The sequence below is a fragment of the Ochotona curzoniae genome, unplaced genomic scaffold (genome assembly GCF_017591425.1).
Source record: "Ochotona curzoniae isolate NIBS_2020 unplaced genomic scaffold, NIBS_Ocur_1.0 scaffold_4701, whole genome shotgun sequence".
In the NCBI taxonomy this organism is placed as follows: domain Eukaryota; kingdom Metazoa; phylum Chordata; class Mammalia; order Lagomorpha; family Ochotonidae; genus Ochotona; species Ochotona curzoniae.
This window is the reverse complement of record NW_024467122.1, coordinates 74,947,219-74,966,438: the sequence shown is the minus strand read 5'-3', so window position 1 is coordinate 74,966,438 and position 19,220 is coordinate 74,947,219. Positions and strand designations below refer to the sequence as shown.

The window sequence follows — 19,220 nt, the reverse complement described above, 5'->3', positions numbered from 1 at the left end:
GGGCCGACGGGCGGCCTCTCCCCTCGACCAGGAGCCGCCCACCCTGGAGCCTCAGCCTCGGGCGGGGCTTTCTGGAGGAGAGCCCGGGGCGCCGCGCTGCCCTCAGCCGACAGGCCGCGGCCACTCGGGCGACACCTCAGATGCGACACAGGCTCCCGGGTGGCCCGCCCAGGCCTTGTCCTCCACGTTGGCTCTGCTGCTAAAGTGTGGTAGACCAGCGTTTCTGTCTGGACGCAATGGGTCAACGCCTGGTCCGACACATTCTCCTACAGATCAGCTGCTGCCCAGACTCCTGCCCACACATATACAAGACACACTTCTCAGTGCCACACGTTTATTAGAGGCTTGCTGGGCGGCCCAGGTGATGCTCACAGCTGGTGACGGCACTGCGGTGCCCTTCGTGAAGCTCCAGCAGGCCGAGACGACCAAGCTGGGGCTCCCCTTCCCCATGCTCAGTTACCCACAGTCAGGAACAAGAGGGGCCCCTCAGTGTGAGGCAGAGGCAGTGCTGTGGTTCAGGACAAAGAACATCAAAAGGTGGTGGGAGGAGGTACTCGAACGTCTGGCACCACCTCAGTCCTTGCTCTCCACGCTGCAATAGGTATGGTGTGCAAGAGACTCGTGTAGTGGGCAGGCCTCACTCTCCAGCCTGAGTGGGTTGGATAAGCCCGTACTCCACCGCTTTCCCCAGGCAGGCCACGGCAGCTCTGGTCACAGGGCCTGCGTCACCCTTGGCCAGCACCAACAGGATCTCCAGCACCTCGCTCTCGATCAGCATGCTGGCGACCTCCTGCGATGCATCCACCATATTGAGCACCACCACGGCCCCCCGGTGCTGCAGCTCTTGGTTGGAACTCAGCAGCAGGGCCTGCAGGATCTCCAGCCAATGTGTGGTCTGCAGGCAAACAAGGCATGTGTGACCCCATGGCTCAACCTCAGCAGGAATCATACCCCCCGCAGCCTAGGGCCTGCCTCCTGAGACACCAGCGTATGGGGATTCCTGGTGCACCACCCCACCCTGCTCCCCGAAAGAGGCACTGACCACTTGTGGGATGCGACTGCAGAGCGAGGGCCGCATGGAGGTAAGCATGGCCAGGCCGCCTGCAGCTGCCCGCCGCAGCAATTCGTCCTCCTCTCCACTGTACAGCACCAGCAGCTTCAGGCGATCATTGCCGGGAGCTTCAAAGAGGTCCTGCACCTGTGGCCAGAGCAGGAGAGCAGAATGTGTTAGCAGATGCAAGGCCCACAGGGCCAGGTGCACCTCTGCCCCCCTTTCTGGGCGCACCTCCTTGCTCATGGCCAGGTTGCACATGCACTCCGTGGCAGCCCGGCGGATCATCTCATGCTCCTCGAACATATAGCCCTCAATCATGGGCACAGCCTTCTCCTTCAGGATCTTCTGCCTGTGGGGCCATACGTAAAGAGTTGGCATCATTGCAGCTTCCACAGGCACTGCAGCCCCCATCACCACATTCCCATGCACGAGAACCCTAGGCCAGTGAAGACCCCAGATGATGTCCCAGGACCCTCTGCACCGGGTGTGAATGCAGTGGTTGTTAGTCTTCCAACCAGGCACAGGAGAATGCTTAGAACTGGGAGGTAGGAAATCAGGGTGCTGGCGATAGCGATGCAAATGGCTATCATCTGCCTGCACCTGACCAGCACCTGGATTATTTTACTTGATCTCCACCATGACCTTAGGGTGAAGTGCAGGTGTGAGTACCATAACCACAAAGGCACTTCAAAAAGTTCATGGCTATGAGCCCAGCACAATGGCCTAGGCTAAAGTCCTCGCTTTCCATGGAACAGGATCCCATATGGGCACCGGTTCTAATCCCAGCAGCCCTGCTTCCCATCTAGCTCCCTGCTTGTGGCCTGGGAAGGCAGTAGAGGAATGCCCAAAGCCTTGGGACCCTGCACCCGTGTGGGAGACTCAGAAGAAGCTCCAGGCTCCTGGTTTCAGGTTACAAAACATGTTAGCAACCCATGCATGCATAGTTATTTCCATAATAACTAGCTTTCAGAAATGGCTTTGTGGCGCAAGTTAAGGCACTGCGTAAGCTGCCAGCACCCTACAGGAGCACCAGTTCAAATCCTGACTCTTTCATTTGCCATTCAGCTCCCTGCTAATAGCTGGGAAGGCAGCAGAAGATGACCCAAGTGTGTGGACCACTGTCACCCAGGTGGGAGACCAGGATGGAGTTCCTGACTCCTTGCTTCAACCAGGCCCAGCCTCAGCCTGTCAGGGTCATGTAGGGGAATCATCCAAATTTGAATGGAAGATAGCCCTCTGTGTAATGGACTTTCAAATAAACAAATCCTTCTTCTACAAAAGGGGCACTTTGGGAATTAAAAATTCTTTCATAAACATTTTGAAGATCTCTCATGCGTAAATTTCGAATTCCTTTGCTCTAAAAGGGAGCAAACACATTTATGTTGTCTTGGCCCCTGGTTGGGGGCCAGTACCTCAGTACTAAATATGCTGATATGTGCTTGTTCACTTAGCTCTCCTAACGACTGTGCTATAATCACAGTATCCACAGCCAGGGGATCCACTGAGGCCGAACAGTTACGGAACTGGCTCAGGGTTACAGGTTAGAAACAAGGGAAGCTGAGATTTGAACCCACAGTCTGAATCCAGAACCCACAATTGGGCTATCACCCAATGCCCTGTTGCCTCCCTGAGCCTGTGTCCCTCTGTCAGATGCAGAAAAGGAGCTGCTCCACTTCTCATCCAGCCCCCTGCTACTGTGTCTGGAATAATAGATGCTACTTGGGCCCTTGTACCTAGATAGAAACTCTGGAAGAAGCCCCTGGCTTCAGAAGGGCTCAGGCTGGCAGTGTGGCCACTTGGTGTCCCTCCTTCTCTCTCCATAACTCTAACTTGTAAATAAAAATCAATAAAGAGTCACTGTGAGGCTCCAGCAGCTATGAACTATTTTCCAAACTATAAACTGCTGCATGGGGTTTAATGCAAACCCTGCTGCCCAGCCTATGCCATGAAACAGGGCCTCACCGGAGCCTCTCGCTGATCCCCGCCAGGTTGGTCAGGGCCATGAGCGCCTCGAAGTTCTGCAGACCTGAGCAGTTGAGGTGCAGCAGGGAGACCAGGGGCCGGACCACTTCATAAATCTGTTAAGTTGCAACCCTGCATCAGGGCTACTGGCAGCATCCCCACCCCCCTATCCATCGCATCCTGGGGATACCACTGCAACATGTTGCAGTTCGTGAACTTCCCTCCCCACTCCCCAGCTCAGCAATGCTGCCACTTCCTGTCAGTCCCATCCAGGAGCCCATGAGGGTCCAGGGAGGGGGCAGAGGCATGGTCAGGGCCAGGGTAGGACGACACAGACCCGCTCGCCAGGAAAGGTCATCTCCGGGTTTGAGGTGATGGTGAGCTTGGCGAGAGCCTGGGCTGCCTTTGTCTGCCCCACGTCGGTGCCTTCCAGGGCCAGCGGGATCAGTGCCTGTGGGATTAAGTCAGTGGGCGGCCATCCACCCAGCACACACCCTCCCTCCACAGCTTCCCTCCCTGCTCAGCTCATCCTCGGCTGGGGTCCCTCATGAAGAGACTACAGCCCACACTGGGCACTGTCTACAAAGGCAGATGCAGACAGAGGTGGGTGCATCAGCAGAGAGGGAATGAGGGATGCAGAGGGACATGCCCACTTAGCCTCACTCCCTGGTGGGAAGCCGCTCTGGGGGTTATGATGAATGTTTTCACTCTCTGGTTAGCAGCTGTTGAGTCATGGTTTACAGGCTGGTGGCCCAGGCCCCAGAGCGAGCCTGCACACTGGCTTACCTTGCCCCCACCCTGGGCAACGATAGTGCCACGGTCCTCCACGTCTTCCACTAGGGCCAGGAAGACCCTGCAAGGGGAGGACGGGGTGGTGGGCAGGGCCTGGGGCTTGGGCAGGCAGCCCAGCAGGGACCCTGGCTCCAAGCACACAGGCCCAGTGCCCTGGGAGGTAGGTGGGCAGCCTGAGGCTTGGGTGTGGGAGCAGTGGCTCCTGGGAAGGCAGGAGGTGGCATGTGCAACCTCACCTGGACAGCAGCTCCCGACAGGAGTTGGTCAGCAGTGGGCTTTCAGTCTTCACCATGCACGTCAAGGCCGACACCACGCCCGCCGCCAGCAGCTTCTTCACCCGAGTCCGCACAAAACTCGGCTTGTCCTAGGGAAGGAGGCAACTCAGAGAGAGGCCTGGACTGTCAGACACAGCCAGCACAAGGCTGGGAATTGGCTTTGGCATGGCTGTGGGTGCCAAGGACTGAAACGGTCCACTCACCTTCGGGTGCTGCTCGGGCACGTGCTGCTTGGCATACTTGGCCAGCTCCACCATCTTGGGGTCAGGTTCCTCATAGTCATAGCTGTTGGTACAGTTGACCAGGGCCGAGGCTACAGCAAACAGCACCGCCCTTTCTTCGGACTGGCAGGGCAGAGGAGCTATGAGTCAGTCGGGGCAGCACAGAGTACATTCTACCTTTGGCAACCCACATGGACACGGGTTGAGGCTAGGGGACCACCCCACCCCAAGAGCAGGCTCTGGAAGTCCATGAATGTGACCCCTCGGGTTCTGACTTCCTGACACCACTGGGGCAGTCAGTGTGCTCTCACCACACAGAGCAGCTGCCCGGGCCACTAGCCCCTCCTAGCCTGGGTCATGAGAGCTCTTGGCAAAAACCTACCAGTCCTGCTCCTGCACAGGGCCCTCAGGATGTCAGCGGGGACACGTGGAGTTACCTTGCTGAGCTGGAACAGGGCCTTCAGGGCAGCCTCATCCTCCACACACTCCTCCTTCACATCCGCGTCAAAGGTGAGGTAAGCCAAACCCTCCACTGCCCAGCGCCGGGTGCCCATGTCAATCTGGTCATTGCATAGCCACCTGGGGTCAGGCAGGACACGGGATGTTCTTCAGGACTAAGGTAGGGGGCACCCTGGGACAGCAGGGAGAAGCCAGGGCCCTGGCAGCACTGGCACTGACACACAAACACAGGCAATGTGCCAGGACTCAGTAGGGTCTGCTAGGTTGGTGGGGGACAAGCAGCCCCACCCCCAGCCCAGACTCCACCCTCTAGGGACAAAACAGAGGTGCAGAGCAGCCACAGCAATGTGGGTCCACTCACTTCCGACACTGCTTGGCCAGCTTGAGCGTGGAGCCCTCGGCAAACTGCTTCATGCTGAAGTCAGTCCCGCCAGCCGAGCCCAGCTTACACAGTCCCTGGAAGAAGAAGGCAGGACTGGTGGCCGGGACCTGGGAAGGAGCTGGGCTCCCTCCTGGTACTCTGCCACGCAGGGTGGGGGGGTGTCTGTGTGTGTGTAGGGACACACATACACACACATACCATCAGCACCCTCCCCCACTTAGTGACCTTCTAGAGCTTGTGGTAATGCAATCAGCTACTGGACTGACCAAAGGGTTCTGGCACAGACCAACATAGTGGCTACCTGGTTGATTGGTATTCCAACCTCTCCTAGTATACACAAAGAATTGCTGTTCCTTTCCATGCCAAGCATAAAAAGTCTTAGCAAGAAAAGACATGAGCAGAAATAAGACAGGTATGTCAGCCAGTCAACCCTGAGGGGATGTGCCAAGAGGACCAGCTCCTGGGGTGTGAGGGCTGCACAGATCCCAGCCCACCGGCACCCATGGGTACCACACATTCCCTGCAGGCCAACCTTGTGCTGAAGCTGCAGCCTGTGGCACACCCTTTGGCCCAACCCTGGCTTGACTGCCCAAGCCTGCCCACCCTCCCCCTCTCACCACCAGGGCCCGGATGCGGATGCTGTCCTTCTCACTGCGCTTGTATAGGTCCTTCAGCAGTGAGACGCCATTGGCAGTGATGAAGGAGGCACGCTTGGCCTTGCCCGCCGCGTGGATCAGCGCCTCCACGGCCACCAGCTGCTCCTCCTCCTGGTCGGAGGCGCACAGGGCGATGATGCTCTCCATGACACCGCTCAGCTCCAAGGCCCGGTTGCCTGCGTCACAGGGGCCCTGCAGGAGGCAGGACACCGTCTGGATGGCCCGCAGCTTCCCGGCCAGCCCTTGGCCCTCAAACCAGCTCCTGAGGGGCACAGGGTGACAACTGTCACACTAAAGCCAGGAAAGGGACCCTCCTTCCTTCCCTTCCATCCCTATGTAGGACAGATGCCTGCACAAGCAAAACTGCCAAGAGAAAAGATTACAGCAATTAACCCTGTCAACAGTCACCCACCTCTGTCTAAGCTTTTGTTTAAGCCTTTACTTGATGACAGACTGCTGCTCAAGTCCCTTCCTATGCTTATTAAGCCAGGGAAAACCTCTGCCTATGATGTGGTCATCCCATATGAGGAAGCTGGTTCAAGTACCAACTGCTCTGCTTCCAATACTGCTCCATTAGGGAATGGCCCAGGTGCTTGGGCCCCTATACTCATGTGGGAGACCCTGAGCAAGCTCCTGGCTTCAGCCTGGCCCAGCGCTGATTATTAAAGGGAAACCAGTGGATGAAAGATATCTCTTTTTGTGCTTCAAATAAATAAATCTTTGAAGCCTGGCACAATGGCTCAATTGGCTAATGCTCCCCTTGTAAGTGCTGGGATCCCACATGGGCAGTTCTTGTCTCAGCTGCTCCGCTTTACATCCAATTCCCTGCCTGTGATATAGGAAGACAGTGGAGGATGGCACAAAGCCTTGGGACCCTGCACCCACACGGAGACCTGGAAAAAGTTCCTCGGTTTGGACTGGCTCAGCTCCAGCTATTGCAGCCATTTGAAGAGTGAACCAGATGAAGATCTTTCCCTTTTTCTCTCCTTCTCTCTGTATATTTGACTTTCCAATAAAGTTAACAAATCTTTTTTTTTTTTAAGATTTATTTATTTATTGCAAAGTCAGATATACAGAGAGGAGGAGAGACAGAGAGGAATATCTTCCATCTGATGATTCACTCCCCAAGTGAGCGCAATGGCTGGTGCTATGCCAATCCGAAGCCAGGATCCAGGAACTTCTTCCAGGTATCCCACGCAGGTGCAGGGTCCCAAAGCTTTGGGCCGTCCTTGGCTGCTCTCCCAGGCCACAAGCAGGGAGCTGGATGGGAAGTGGGGCTGCTGGGATTAGAACCGGCGCCCATATGGGATCCCAGTGTGTGCAAGGCGAGGACTTTAGCCACTAGGCCATGCCACTGGGTCCAAAGTTAATAAATCTTTAAAATAAAAAAATTTTTGGTAAAAACAAAAAAACAAAAAAACATGAAGTGTTCTGGTTACTTCACAACTGATCAAAAAAATTTACGCAAGGACAACAAAGCAATTTGCACCTGAAAAAATAAAGGGCCTAAAAATGAATAAATAAATAAAATAAAGGGCCTGGTGCAGCAGCCTAGTGGCTGGGGTCCTCGCTTTACACGCACCAGGATCCCATATGTGACCTAGTTCTGATCCCAGAGGCCCTGCTTCTCATTCAGCTCCCTGCTTGTGGCTTGGGAGGGCAATCAGGGATGGCCCAGGGCCTTGGGACCACACACCCACATGGGGGGGTCCAAGGGAGGTTCCAGGATCCTGACTTCAGATTGGCTCAGCTCCGGTCCTTTGGCAACTTGGGGAGTGAATCGGCAGACAGAGGATCCTCCTCTCTGTCTCTTCTCCTCTCTGTATATCTGACTTTCCAATAATAAATAAATAAGTTTTTAACAAAAATAAATAAATAAAAATAAATGATCAGTTATTGGCTGCTTGGAGTGAAGGCAGCTGAACTTGTTGAGTCAGGCTCCCACCTGGCAAGAGCAGGTGCCTACTCAGCACTCAGGGGCTGTGCCCAGTACCTGATGACCTGCTGTATTCTGGGAAAGTCCACTGAGAAAGAACACCACTTTTACCCTGCCACCCTTCCCACAAAGAGTCAAAAGTGTTTCCACCCGAACCGCAGCCCCTGGGAGCTGTACTTGATATAATTCTCGCAGAGCCGGTGGAAATTCTCCCTCTCGGCGTCACACTTGAGGTCATCAAAGAGCTTGCTGAGAAGGATGGAGGCGCTCATGCGGCTGTTCGCGGTCACCGTGAGCTCTCCAGGCGGGTCCTGCACTGAGCCGCCCACTTCCAGAATCTTCTTCAGACCTGAAAAGACACCCCAGTTAGGCTGTGGAACACCAGGCCCACATCTCCAGGAAAAGGGAAGGGGCTTCCCAGCAGATGCAGGAGGAAGCAGGCTCTTCCCCCTAAGACAGCAAAGTCACAGTGCTCAGATGGAGCCCTAGGTTCCTGGCTGCATTTTGGTCCAGCCCCAACTGTTGGAGCCATCTGGAAGGAAAAGCAGAAGATGAAAGATCAATCTCTCTCCTTCTTGCTCTCTTTCAAATAAATCATTTTTTACAGGATTTATTTATGAATTTGAAAGAGTTTCAGAGAGAGAAGAGACAGAGAGAGCGAGCCTCCATTCTCTGGTTCACTCCCTAAAAGGCCACAAAGGCCAGGGATGGGCCAGGCCAAAGCCAGGAGCCTGGAACTCCATCTGGGTCACCCTTGTTAGTGCAGGGGCCCAAGGACCATATAATCTGCTGCTTCCCCAGGAACTTTGGCAGGGAGCTAGATCTCACATGGAGCATCCAGGATGTGACACTGGATGTGACACGGGATGTGACACCAACACCCAGATGTGATGCTGAAGTCACGAGTAACCTGCAATGCCACAATGCTGTGCCCCAACAAATCTTAAGAAAGAACCTTGCTCCCATATGATAGGGTCATGGTGATAACAGCAGAGGCTGAGGGGTCCCAGGCAAGATCCCAGTGTGTCCACGCAGGCCTGTCAAAGCACACTGGTTCTGTTGGTCTCTATGGGAAAGAGCCGTGAAATGATGTGCTGGACCCAATTGGTTCCCTGATCACAGAAGTGTGGGAAACGCCCCCATCCCTGCCCTGGCATGGACTCCACTGCAGGCACACAGCTGGGTTCATGGTCAGCCCTTCAGGTCAGGCCCCAAGCTGAGTATCTGTAAACTCTCACCCACCTTGGTCAATGACCCAGAGGGTAAGGCTGTTGTTGGGCTCCTTAGGAGACTTGCGGGGTACCACTTTAATCAGGAGGGTCAGGGCATTATCCCGGCCTTGGCCCGAGACCCCCACCTCCGTCAGCAGCTCCAGCAGATTCCCGATGAGGACCTTCAGCTCACGGGCAGGATCTGGCAACAAGATGACACTGCTGTTCCACTGTAGCCTGGCCCGCTTGGACCTGTGTACCACCCCACAACACCAGGACAACACAAGGGGCATACATGCAGGTTTGGCGACAGGCTGAGCCTCGGCCTTCCCCTCGTGCACCCAGGCTGCTTACAGTCCAGAGGAAGACATGGTCACGGCCCCGGATTCCCCCAGGGGATCCATGGCTACCAGGCCCCTAGGGACCAGGCCAGCTCTCACTCACCCACAATGATGGCGCCCTCTTTGCCTCGGAAACCCTTCTTGACACCTTCCTTGAGGGCATCAAACATCACCTGCAGTAGGTGGCAGGCAGCCAGGGACACAGCCTGGTTGTCCACACCCAGGATGGAGACTACTCGCCGAGTCCCCAGCACGCTCAGGGTTGCCACTGTCTGGGATGGGAGAGAGGCGGATAGAAGACTCTGTTTAAGGAAGGGCAATCACAGAGATTCCTAACCATGAGTGAGAGACAGCCAGTATCCAGATGGGGATAAGACATCCAAAGACCAGCTCCAGGGTCTTAGGGTGTGACCCAGGATGCTGCCCAGACAACCCTGTTGGGAAGACTTCCTAAAGGAAGTGTTCTGTGGGAGTCCCCCATAGCCTCTGCTCTGCTTGGTCCTGAGAAAGCACCAGGAATACCACAGCCCTGAAAGCAGTGAGGGGACATGTCGGCCTGTCGGCCTGGCACAGACACCTGGCCAGCAGGCTCAGTACACCTGAGTCCTCCCTCAACCCAGCCCTGAGCTCTGCCACACTCTGGCACTACTGACCTGCATTTCTGACCTGGAGAACCCCAGAGAACTTACTGGGTGCCTGTTCAGGTGACAGAATTCACATGGTTTTCCCACTCACCGCCCCCAAGTTTGAGCCAATAAACTTCTACAGAACATGCCCCAGTTCTACTCTGATCTGGCAGCTGGGGACGGTCAGGTCGTTATCCCTGGGACTAAGGCAATTCAAGCCAGAGCAAGGGCACAGATGGCAGCACCCTGACCCAGGAACTATGGGTCAGCCATGCTGAGCGGCAACTCAGGGCCAGGTTCTCCGGATCAGTCACTGTCTTGATGGTCACATGTTATGGGGATATCACTGACCATAGCACTACTGTAAGGAAGAAATGCCAGTTAGCTCTTCAGAGCTGCTGGGCACCCAACTGGAGGAACCAGAGACTAGGTCCCTATGTGCAGATGGCTGCAAGAAAGCCTGGGCCTGCCTGTGTATGCACACCCTGAGTGAGCGTGCCAGGCGTTGCCAAGGGCCAAGGCTGAGTTTGTGCCATCTGAATTTCTTCTAATTCTCAGTTTCCTGTTTCTTTATATTCTTTAACTTACTGGTTTTCTCAAAAGGATGATGGCTGGATAAACAGGCAGAAGTTGTAATGAGACCCTCTACCCACCTACCCGTGACTGGTGCTCAGAGCAGATGCCAACCAGGGTGCGCAGAGCAGCCAGCATGAGGTCTGCCTCCCCTGTGTCCAGCAGGCGCTGCAGGAGTTGGACCCCGTTGCTCCGGAAGATCTTCTCTGCGCCAGCATCCTCCCGGGCCAGCACCACCAGGTTCTGAGAGGCCTGTGTCATAGGAAGTGGGTCACAATGCAGCACTGCACAGCATGGGATGAGGCAAAGGCCGGGCTTCACTTCCTCCATCCACCTACAGCTTGGTAACCTGGGCCACGAATCTAACCTCTCTGAACTTCAGCATCCTCCTGCTAATGGGAGCGGAAGAAGCCTGCCCCGCAGGGTTCATGGGTAAGTAAATGAGGTCCTGCTTCCTCACCAGAACCTCTCGGGCAGAGACAACGTCTCAACCACCCCTGCACACCTGGCTCCGGCACAAAGCCTGGTCAGCCAGGTGCTCCATCAGCGCTGTGCCCTCTCTTTGGCTCACACCAGCAGCCCTCAGAGCTCCTGGCCGGGCCCCAAGGGTCCAGGTGCATCACCTGAAGGGCAAGGTGCAGCCCATCAGATCAGCATTGGACAGGGAGCGCCCTATGCTGGGCAACCCCAGGGTGAGTCCAGGGCTATCTGTACCTTTTGCTTTTTTTCAGTGCCCTTCTCCTTGGGGTCCAACAGGATCTGAAACATCTGCTCCACTTTGGCATCCGTTGAGGACATGTAGCGCACCTGTAAGGGAACCGCCCAAGCACATGAGATAAGTGGATCCCTCTTTGTATCTCCTGCTATCCCTGGAAGGCCCAGGGAGGGCGCCTGGGCTCCAAACGAGCACCTGAGGCAAGAAGAGACCTGCCCAGCAGCTCCTCCCATGCTTCTCATGGCTGCCTTCCCTCCTGGGTTACTTCCTGCTCAGGCAGCATAGCCAGCCAAGAGGCGACTCTCTCACCTCTGCCGTGGCAGCATAAGCCCTGGCATGGACACCTGGTGCCAGGGGCTTGGTGAGCCAAATGGATGTGTTAAGGCTCCCTATAGCCCTGCAATGATCTGGTGGTTTTTAAAATCATCTAAATGAGAGATCCTCCTAGGCCTACTGCCCCACCCCTGCCATGATTCTGGGCGCAGGTGGTGGCACAGGCCCAGCGTGCCTACCACTTTCCTCTTCCCTTCTGGTATCCATGGCAGACATGACTAATAGGTCCTACACACTTTAGTCAAAACCCAGGTAATCCCCTTCCTGTTCCTTCTCAACCAGGTTACTCTTGGTCCCTGCTGGCTATCCAACAGAGCTGGCATGGAGAAAAAATCTGTCTACTTCCCCAGCTCTCAATAGAGCATGTTCTCACTGTGTCAGCACACTTTGAGATTACTCTTCCTGCTTTCTTTTGAGAGGTAGACAGGGAGCCCTGCCCTCCACACCCACTTGTTCACTTCCCAAATGCCGACGATAATCCAGGATGGGCCAGGCTGAGGGCAGAAGCCAAGAATTTAATACAGGTCTTCAGTGTAGATGTGGGCACCCAGCCACTCGCTGCCTCCAGGACATGCATCTGCCATAAGCCTGGACCAGGAGCAGAGCCGGGATGTGTGATGGGGAACTCTGGTAAGGCATGCAGGCAACGCAAGAAGCATCTTAACTGCCAGGACACATGCCCAGCCACGCCAGGATTCTAACATCAAAGGATCTGCTCAGTGCAAGCCCAATGACAGCTCACAGTGACCCCCAGTTTCTCCTAAACCGGTTTTGAAAAACGCGTCCCTCACAAATGAGGGTAGCCATTGACTCCACTCCCAGTTCCGGCTTCCTGTTAAGTGCGCTCTAGGAGGCAGCAACCATGACTTAAGTAACTGGGTCATTGCTACCCACGAGAGAGACCTACACCAGGCTCTCAGCTCCCGGCCCCCGCCTGGGCTAGCACCTGCCGTGGGCATTCAGGGAGTGAACCAGCAGAAGAGAATGCTGTCCATCTCTCTACCTGTCCCATTTTCAAACCATTTCATAGATGCAGTGAAATTTCTTCTGGGAAGCCCACTCAATGCCATTCTGATCCACATCTCTGCGTATTGTTCTTTTCACTTACACACCCAAGCATAAAGGGTGTAGGAGATCATTTAAACATACTTTGTGTTACTGAATATTCTGCTTTTCTTCATTTAAGCCTTTGCCTGGAGCGGCCTATTTTTGGTCACCACAGCAAAGAAATCTGTAGTGACGACATCACCCAGATATTTAGCCGTTCCCCTCCTGCTAGGCATTTAGGCAAGTTCCCAGTGTTCCTTACTCTAAACAAGGATGAAATAAAACACATACTTGTTTCTCTCTGGCAGGGGTGGGCAACGTCCAGTCTGTGGGCAGCATTAGGCCCACAAAATCATTCATTCTGGCCCTGCTATAGTAACTACAAGTTGGACTCGAAATTCAATATATCTACAGCAGGCTTAATTCTAAGTTGAAGACTTTGGATGGCCCATGAATAATGTCATAAACATCCAAATGGCCATTCCAATGTAACAATTTCAGAACTTTATCAACTTAGTAGATTCTCTGCAGCAAACATGTGAGCCCGACCCCCACCTCACCACCAAAGCCTCCATCTCCTTGGCAAACTTGGATGCCTCTAGGAAGACTTGCAGTCAACAGCAACATGTCGTGCCTGTCACTGGCCCATCCCTGATTGCTGGTACAGCTGGCCTCCTGAGTGCCCACCGTGGTTGGCCGCCCCTCTCCAGAGAACACAGCCCCCACCCTGCACCTCCCACATCCCTCTAGTACCTTCTCTTGAATCTGCCCAGCAATGTTCCGCAGGGCCTCCTGGAAGGCTCTATTCTTAGGCTCCAGGCTCACGCATCTCTGCAGGTCCAGCATGGCCTGGTCCAGACGGCCCAGCTTCTCCAGGGCCTGGCTCCGCCGGTACAGTGCCTTGATGTCCCCACCGTCCTTCTCGATGGCTGGGCACAAACAGGAGCTGGTCAGCACCCAGGAGGCCACCATGTCCAGGCAAGAGCGGTGGGGAAAGTTCTGGAGGGCCAGAAGAGGGCGAGTGGGGGGACAGATGTGGGGCCTGGAACTTCAGCCTCAGAAAAGGTGAAGGTAGCTGTGGAAAAGGAAACGGCTGAGCATGTGGGAAAGACAGAAGGCAGAGCAGCCAAGAGGGTGAGCCGGGGCTCCCAGGACCCTCGCCCACCACGCAAGCCCCAGGGCCTCCTTCTCCTACCTTTAGATGCCTCTGCTTCCGCTCTGTCATAATCTTCCTGTCAAAAATAAGGACAGAACCTCAGAGGGGAGATCCCATTGGAGCCCCCCACCATTCTGAGTGCAGAAGGCCTGGGGAAAGGAATACCCAACCCCGCCCCGTACAGGCCAGGGCAGGGCAGGGGCGCCTGGTTCCCTCACCAACTTGAGGTGGCAGGCGGCCCGGTTCCGGTGCAGGATAGCCTGGTCCTGGGGCGTCGCCCCCAGACCCAACGCCTGGGTGTAGGCGGTCAGGGCGCCCTCGTAGTCTCCGCATTTGAACAGCTCATTGCCCTCCTTTCGCAGCTGCTCCACCGAGCTGGCCTATGGAGGGACAACAGAGGGCGAGTCGGTGTGGGCTCCGTGGGCAGAGCCAAGACCCCAAAGGGTAAGAGGAGGGGATGGCACGGCGAGCGCCAAGGAGGGCACAGAATAGAGAAGGAGGCCAAGAAACGGTCAGAATTGCAAAGGGATGGCAGCGCGGCGAGCTCCCCGGGATGGCGGGCGGGGACTCGGGGTCGGGATTTGGGATGCAGGGGGACCACTCACAGTCATTGCGGAGCACCCGTCCCCGGGGCGCGCACGCGCGGTCTCTGCGGCCGGGTGGGTCTAGACGCTCCGGAAGCTGCCGCGAGAGGCCCCGCCCAGCCCAGCGCCCACGGTGGCGTCAGAGCAAGGGAGGGGCCACGGTGGGATGGGAGCTCGCGCGCAGGCGCACTGAAGCCCCGGGCGCGGCTAGCAGTACATTCCCGCGTTGACCCGCAGGGGGCGCGCCGCCGAGGACCGAGGGGCCGGTGTGCGGCGGCCGCGGCGTGGTCCCCGACCGCGGCAGAAGTGGACGAGGTCCGCGGTCAGCAGAGCCACCAGCATCAGGCTGTAGAGGCCCAGCGCTAGGAGCGGGCCCGTGCCCCTGCGGGGCAGGACAGCGTGTCAGGCTCGAGCTGCTGCAGCCGGTGGGCGCACGCCGCCCCCTCCCCTCCGCCGCACGACGCCCACCTGAGGATGGGCGGAGGCGGCAAGGCCGACAGGTTGACCTGGTGCAGGGCCTCAAATTCCTCCCGCGCGCAGCAGAAGCCTCCTGCGGCCTGCAGACGGCAGCAGTAGGCTTCCTCCGGAGGGTCCGAGAGCCGAGGGCAGAAGAACCCGGGGTGCCGGCGGCCCTGGGCGTCCCGGCTGGTCTGGCATAAGTGGGGGTGGCGGGCCAGAGCTGAGGAGAGAGGCGAGGAGGGATGCACATACCTCCTCTCGGCCCCTTCCCGCATAGCAGGCTCCCTCCAGCGCCAGCAGCTCACCCCTGCGCCCGGGAAGTGTCCTACCTGAGAGAGAGGTAGCCTGGGACAGGGTCCCCCGACCCGAGAGCAGCAGCAGCCCCAGCCACAGACCTGTCAGCAAGGGGTCGGGCCTCCGAGAGCCCATGAGAGGTCACCTCCCACCTCCGCCCTGGTGCTGGGAACCCTCACCTGTGCAAACAGCAAGGAAAGGGAGTTCAACCTGAACAACAGGGGAGGGGCCGGGCAGGTGCCTGGGGACTGGAGTCGGGGCCCTACAGTGCTATCGCAGCAATGCAAAACTTGGTTCCAGCGCTAAGGAACAAAGACGTTCCCGTGAAAACAGCCAGGCCCTCTTGGGAGCACCAAGTCTGAAGCAGTTAGGCAGGACTCCCAGGGGAGGCTGCGGTTTCCACGAGGGCAGGTGTTAGTTGGGTTTCCTAGCCCGACCTCACAGCGAAAACTATTTTTCTAGAACATAGAAAATATCAAGAGGAGCTGACACATTACAGGTGGTCTTTTCCTGCCGGAAGCCTTCAGCAAACTGCCCCGTTTTCCTACAGGCAGCTCCCCATCCCTGTGTTTGTGCGTGGCCCCTGCGGTCAGCCGGGACAGGCGGGAGTGGGCTCGCCCGCCAAGGGGTTGGAATTCCGGGGAGTCTCCGGGCCTCCGTGGCGCTAGGGGGCGCTGCGGACGCCCCGGCCGGCCTCCCCCGGCTCCCACCCGTCCGCAGTCGGCTGCCCCACGCGCGCCATGGGCTCCGAGGCCGCCCAGCTGCTGGAGGCCGCCGACTTCGCGGCGCGCAAGCACCGACAGCAGCGCCGCAAGGACCCCGAAAGGACCCCCTACATCAATCACCCGATCGGTGGGCACGCCTAGCCGGGGAGGTGGCACCCGGAAGGGACCATGGAGGGCGGGAGGGATGAGGAAACGTGCCCTCGATTGGCACCTGGTACCAAACACCTGGTGCTCCCACCCAAACAGGGTCAGGGACTTGCCCAAGGTCACCCGATTCTTCGAAGCGTCTCTCTGGCGCTCCAAAACCCACCCCCGCCATCTGGCGCCTCCCTCCGGTCTCACTTCCTGTTTCGATCCCATCTCTCCCCCACGACCCCTGCCCGCCAGGTGTAGCTCGGATCCTGACGCACGAGGCTGGAGTCAGTGACATTGTAGTGTTACAGGTAACCACCTCTTCTCTGTTAGGAGGGATCAGAGGCCCCACTCAGCCACCCCTTGACCAGCATCCCCGGGCTGAATGGGAGCCTGTCCCTAGGCTGCCCTGCTCCACGATACTGTGGAGGACACGGACACCACTCTGGACGAGGTGGAGTTGCACTTTGGGGCGCAGGTGCGGCGCCTGGTGGAGGAGGTGACAGATGACAAGGCTCTGCCGAAGCTGGAGAGGAAGCGGCTGCAGGTGGAACATGCGCCCCACAGCAGCCCTGGGGCCAAGCTGGTGAAACTGGCGGACAAGCTGTACAATCTGAGGGACCTGAATCGCTGCACCCCGGAGGGTAACATGCCCTCCCGACCTCACCCCACACCGGCCCTGGGGAAGAGGGGAGTGGGGTGAGCCCCTGACACAGCCTTATGGAGTCCCCACAAGCTAAATCCTTACTAGACCACATCTTTGGTAGGTTTTGGGGGGCCCCCAACCCTATGCTGTGCCTTTCTACAAGTGGACAGAAGGCCACTCAGGTTTCCATCCACTCTCTCTGCAGGATGGTCTGAACAGCGTGTGCAGGAATACTTCGAGTGGGCTGCACAGGTGGTGAAGGGACTCCAGGGGACAAACCAGCAGCTGGAAGAGGCACTGAAGCAGCTGTTCCAGGAGCGGGGGCTGGTGCTCTGAAGGGGGCTGGGCGCCACAGGCCTGCACCTCTCCCTCCTCCCAGATCCCCAGGGATAAGAACACTTGGATTTTTCTGCCTGTCTGTGGTCTTAGTTCTTTTCACCTGAGCTGAGGTGGGGATGTGGGTAGCGATGGTGCCCTGGCCTGGCATTTCCAGGGCACTCCCTGCCTTTGCCCAGGTCGAGGTTGTTTGCTGTTAAGCAGTAGGAGTTGTTGAGTCCCTCGGGGACCTGGTCGGGTTGAAGCCCTTGGGTAGAGGGAGGTTTATGTTGCTGCTGGGGCACTAGTCTGCGGGGCGAGGTCCCAGTGGGGTATTGAGTCAGCTCCCTCGGGGTGAGCTGGGGTTGTGTATGTGCAGGCCCGAAGGAGCCTGACATGACAGATGTTTGGGAAAAGCATGCTTGCTTCCTGCCCATGGACAGACTCCGGCAGTCCCAAGACCAAGCCTGGATTCTCTTCACAACTCAAATCACCACTGAACCCAGAAATTCTCACTCCCCTTTCCCAGTCCTACACTGCCCTGTGATTTTGGGTCTCAGGTGATAGCAACTTCCGGCTGACTCAGAAGTGGCCCCAGGCCGGTTGGTCAAGCTGTTAAGAGTCTGGGCAGGGCAGAAGTCAGCAAGTGTGTGACGGAGGGAGGGAGGCTTCCCAGGCCACGGGAAGAGCCAAGAGCCAGATCGAAGGAAGTTAGCTTTCAAGGCCACTGCTTGGCAAGTCCCCATCCGGCATGAGAGCCGGTGGCCCAGGGCAGTCCGCTTTAGACCCTACTTCCTGCTAACATGCACCCCAGGAAGCAGCAGGTGGTAGCTTGCTCTCTAAATCTGCCTTTCCAATAAAAATAATTTTTTTTTTAAACAAACACCTAAAGAGTTTTAGAGTTGGCATTGCCCAGCAAACTAAACTACTGCCAAATGACTGATGTCCAGGACTGTCCCAGGCTGAACCCAGGAGTTTCACCTGAGTCTCTCATGTGGGTGGCAGGATGAGCACTGGGCCATCTTCTGGGCTGGACCAGAGGCAGAGCAGTCAGGATATGGAATACACCATATGGGATGCTAGTGCCACAGGCAGCAGCCATAGCACTTTCCAACCAAAAAAAAAAAGTATATATTTTTTAAGATTTGTTTTATTTTTATTGTAAAGACAGATATACAGAGAGGAGGAAAGACAGAGAGGAAGATCTTCTGTCCGATGATTCACTCCCTAAATGGCCATAACAGCCGAGCTGTGCCAATCCGAAGTCAGGAGCCAGGAACTTCCTCCAGGTCTCCCATGGAATGCAGGGTCCCAAGGCTTTGGGCCTTTCGTCAACTGCTTTCCCAGGCCACAAGCAGGGAACTGGATGGGAAGCAGGGCCGCCAGGATACGAACCAGCGCCCATATGGGATCCCAGTGTGTGCAAGGAGAGGACGTTAGCCATTAGGCTATCATGCTGGGGCCAAATTTCTAAATAAATAAAGCCCAGAAACCCTGCTTTACACAGGCAGCTCTGGTACCCCAGGCCCACACTGTGGGTAGTGCTGCCTTCAGTAGATTTAAAAGGCTAGCATATAGCATTGAACATTGCGTCCTGCCAGACCGCAACTTCAATGCATGCTTAGCATCTCCAAAGATAACATCTTTTATTCCACTTATTTCCTAGGGGTACACAGATTTACCCTTATCATTTGAGTATACAATAGATTACACTAGCAGGGCACACCTGCTATTATATAATTGCTCAGGATCCTTTCCTAACACGATGACAGCTCCTACCTGGAACGCTCTTGGCTGTACCAGGCAATAGCTAACGCTTCCTGTTGGCAATCTCCTGCCAGCAGAGAAGCCCAATTCTGGCAGCAGTGATGCTGGGTAATGTGTGGGAACTCAGTTGTACCTCTTCAGACTTTGGGGGTGCTGGCTGCCAAGCCCTGCAGACTTTCTGTGAACATTCCCAGCAAACCCTTCTCCAAGCTCTTTACGTGTAATTATCTGTGTTCTGACCTTGACATTTGCTACTGTACAGAAACCTACTTTATTTTGATGTGTGTGTGTGGCTAAAAATGTTTCTCTTTTCCCTTATTAGATCTCTTAAGGTTCCTGTTTAGGAAAAATCTTCCCTTGCCAGAGGTTATAAAAATATATATATTTTTTTCCTGCAAATTGGACAAGCTGGGTTTCATTCCCAGCTCCAGTTCCCAGTTTCAGCTTCGCATTCATGTATGCCCTGGAAGGCGGTGGTGACGGCTCTCTTGGCTGGGTACCTGTCACCCACAGGAAATCCAGGGTGGCTCTGAGCTCCTGGCCACTGCAGGTATTTGGG

At 56.2% G+C, this 19,220-nt stretch overlaps 2 protein-coding genes across 2 annotated transcripts; one reads left to right on the top strand and one right to left on the bottom strand.

Annotated features, from left to right (window-relative positions):
* Positions 1-320: 320 nt before the first annotated feature.
* Positions 321-14,431, bottom strand: UNC45A (unc-45 myosin chaperone A). Its single transcript, XM_040969178.1, has 20 exons — positions 14,345-14,431; positions 13,958-14,119; positions 13,779-13,815; positions 13,337-13,512; positions 11,203-11,295; positions 10,573-10,740; positions 9,393-9,561; positions 8,980-9,150; positions 7,915-8,086; positions 5,763-6,063; positions 5,125-5,219; positions 4,742-4,883; positions 4,287-4,427; positions 4,045-4,172; positions 3,803-3,869; positions 3,354-3,467; positions 3,017-3,132; positions 1,286-1,403; positions 1,043-1,198; positions 321-895 (listed from the first exon to the last, which is right to left on the bottom strand). Exons 1-20 carry the CDS (start codon positions 14,348-14,350, stop codon positions 638-640), a joined length of 2,790 nt encoding a protein of 929 aa, XP_040825112.1. The 5' UTR covers positions 14,351-14,431; the 3' UTR covers positions 321-637.
* A 1,363-nt stretch (positions 14,432-15,794) lies between these two features.
* Positions 15,795-16,990, top strand: HDDC3 (HD domain containing 3). The gene is made up of 4 exons (XM_040968913.1): positions 15,795-15,928; positions 16,189-16,244; positions 16,337-16,577; positions 16,785-16,990. Exons 1-4 carry the CDS (start codon positions 15,817-15,819, stop codon positions 16,913-16,915), a joined length of 540 nt encoding a protein of 179 aa, XP_040824847.1. The 5' UTR covers positions 15,795-15,816; the 3' UTR covers positions 16,916-16,990.
* The last annotated feature ends 2,230 nt before the right edge of the window (positions 16,991-19,220 follow it).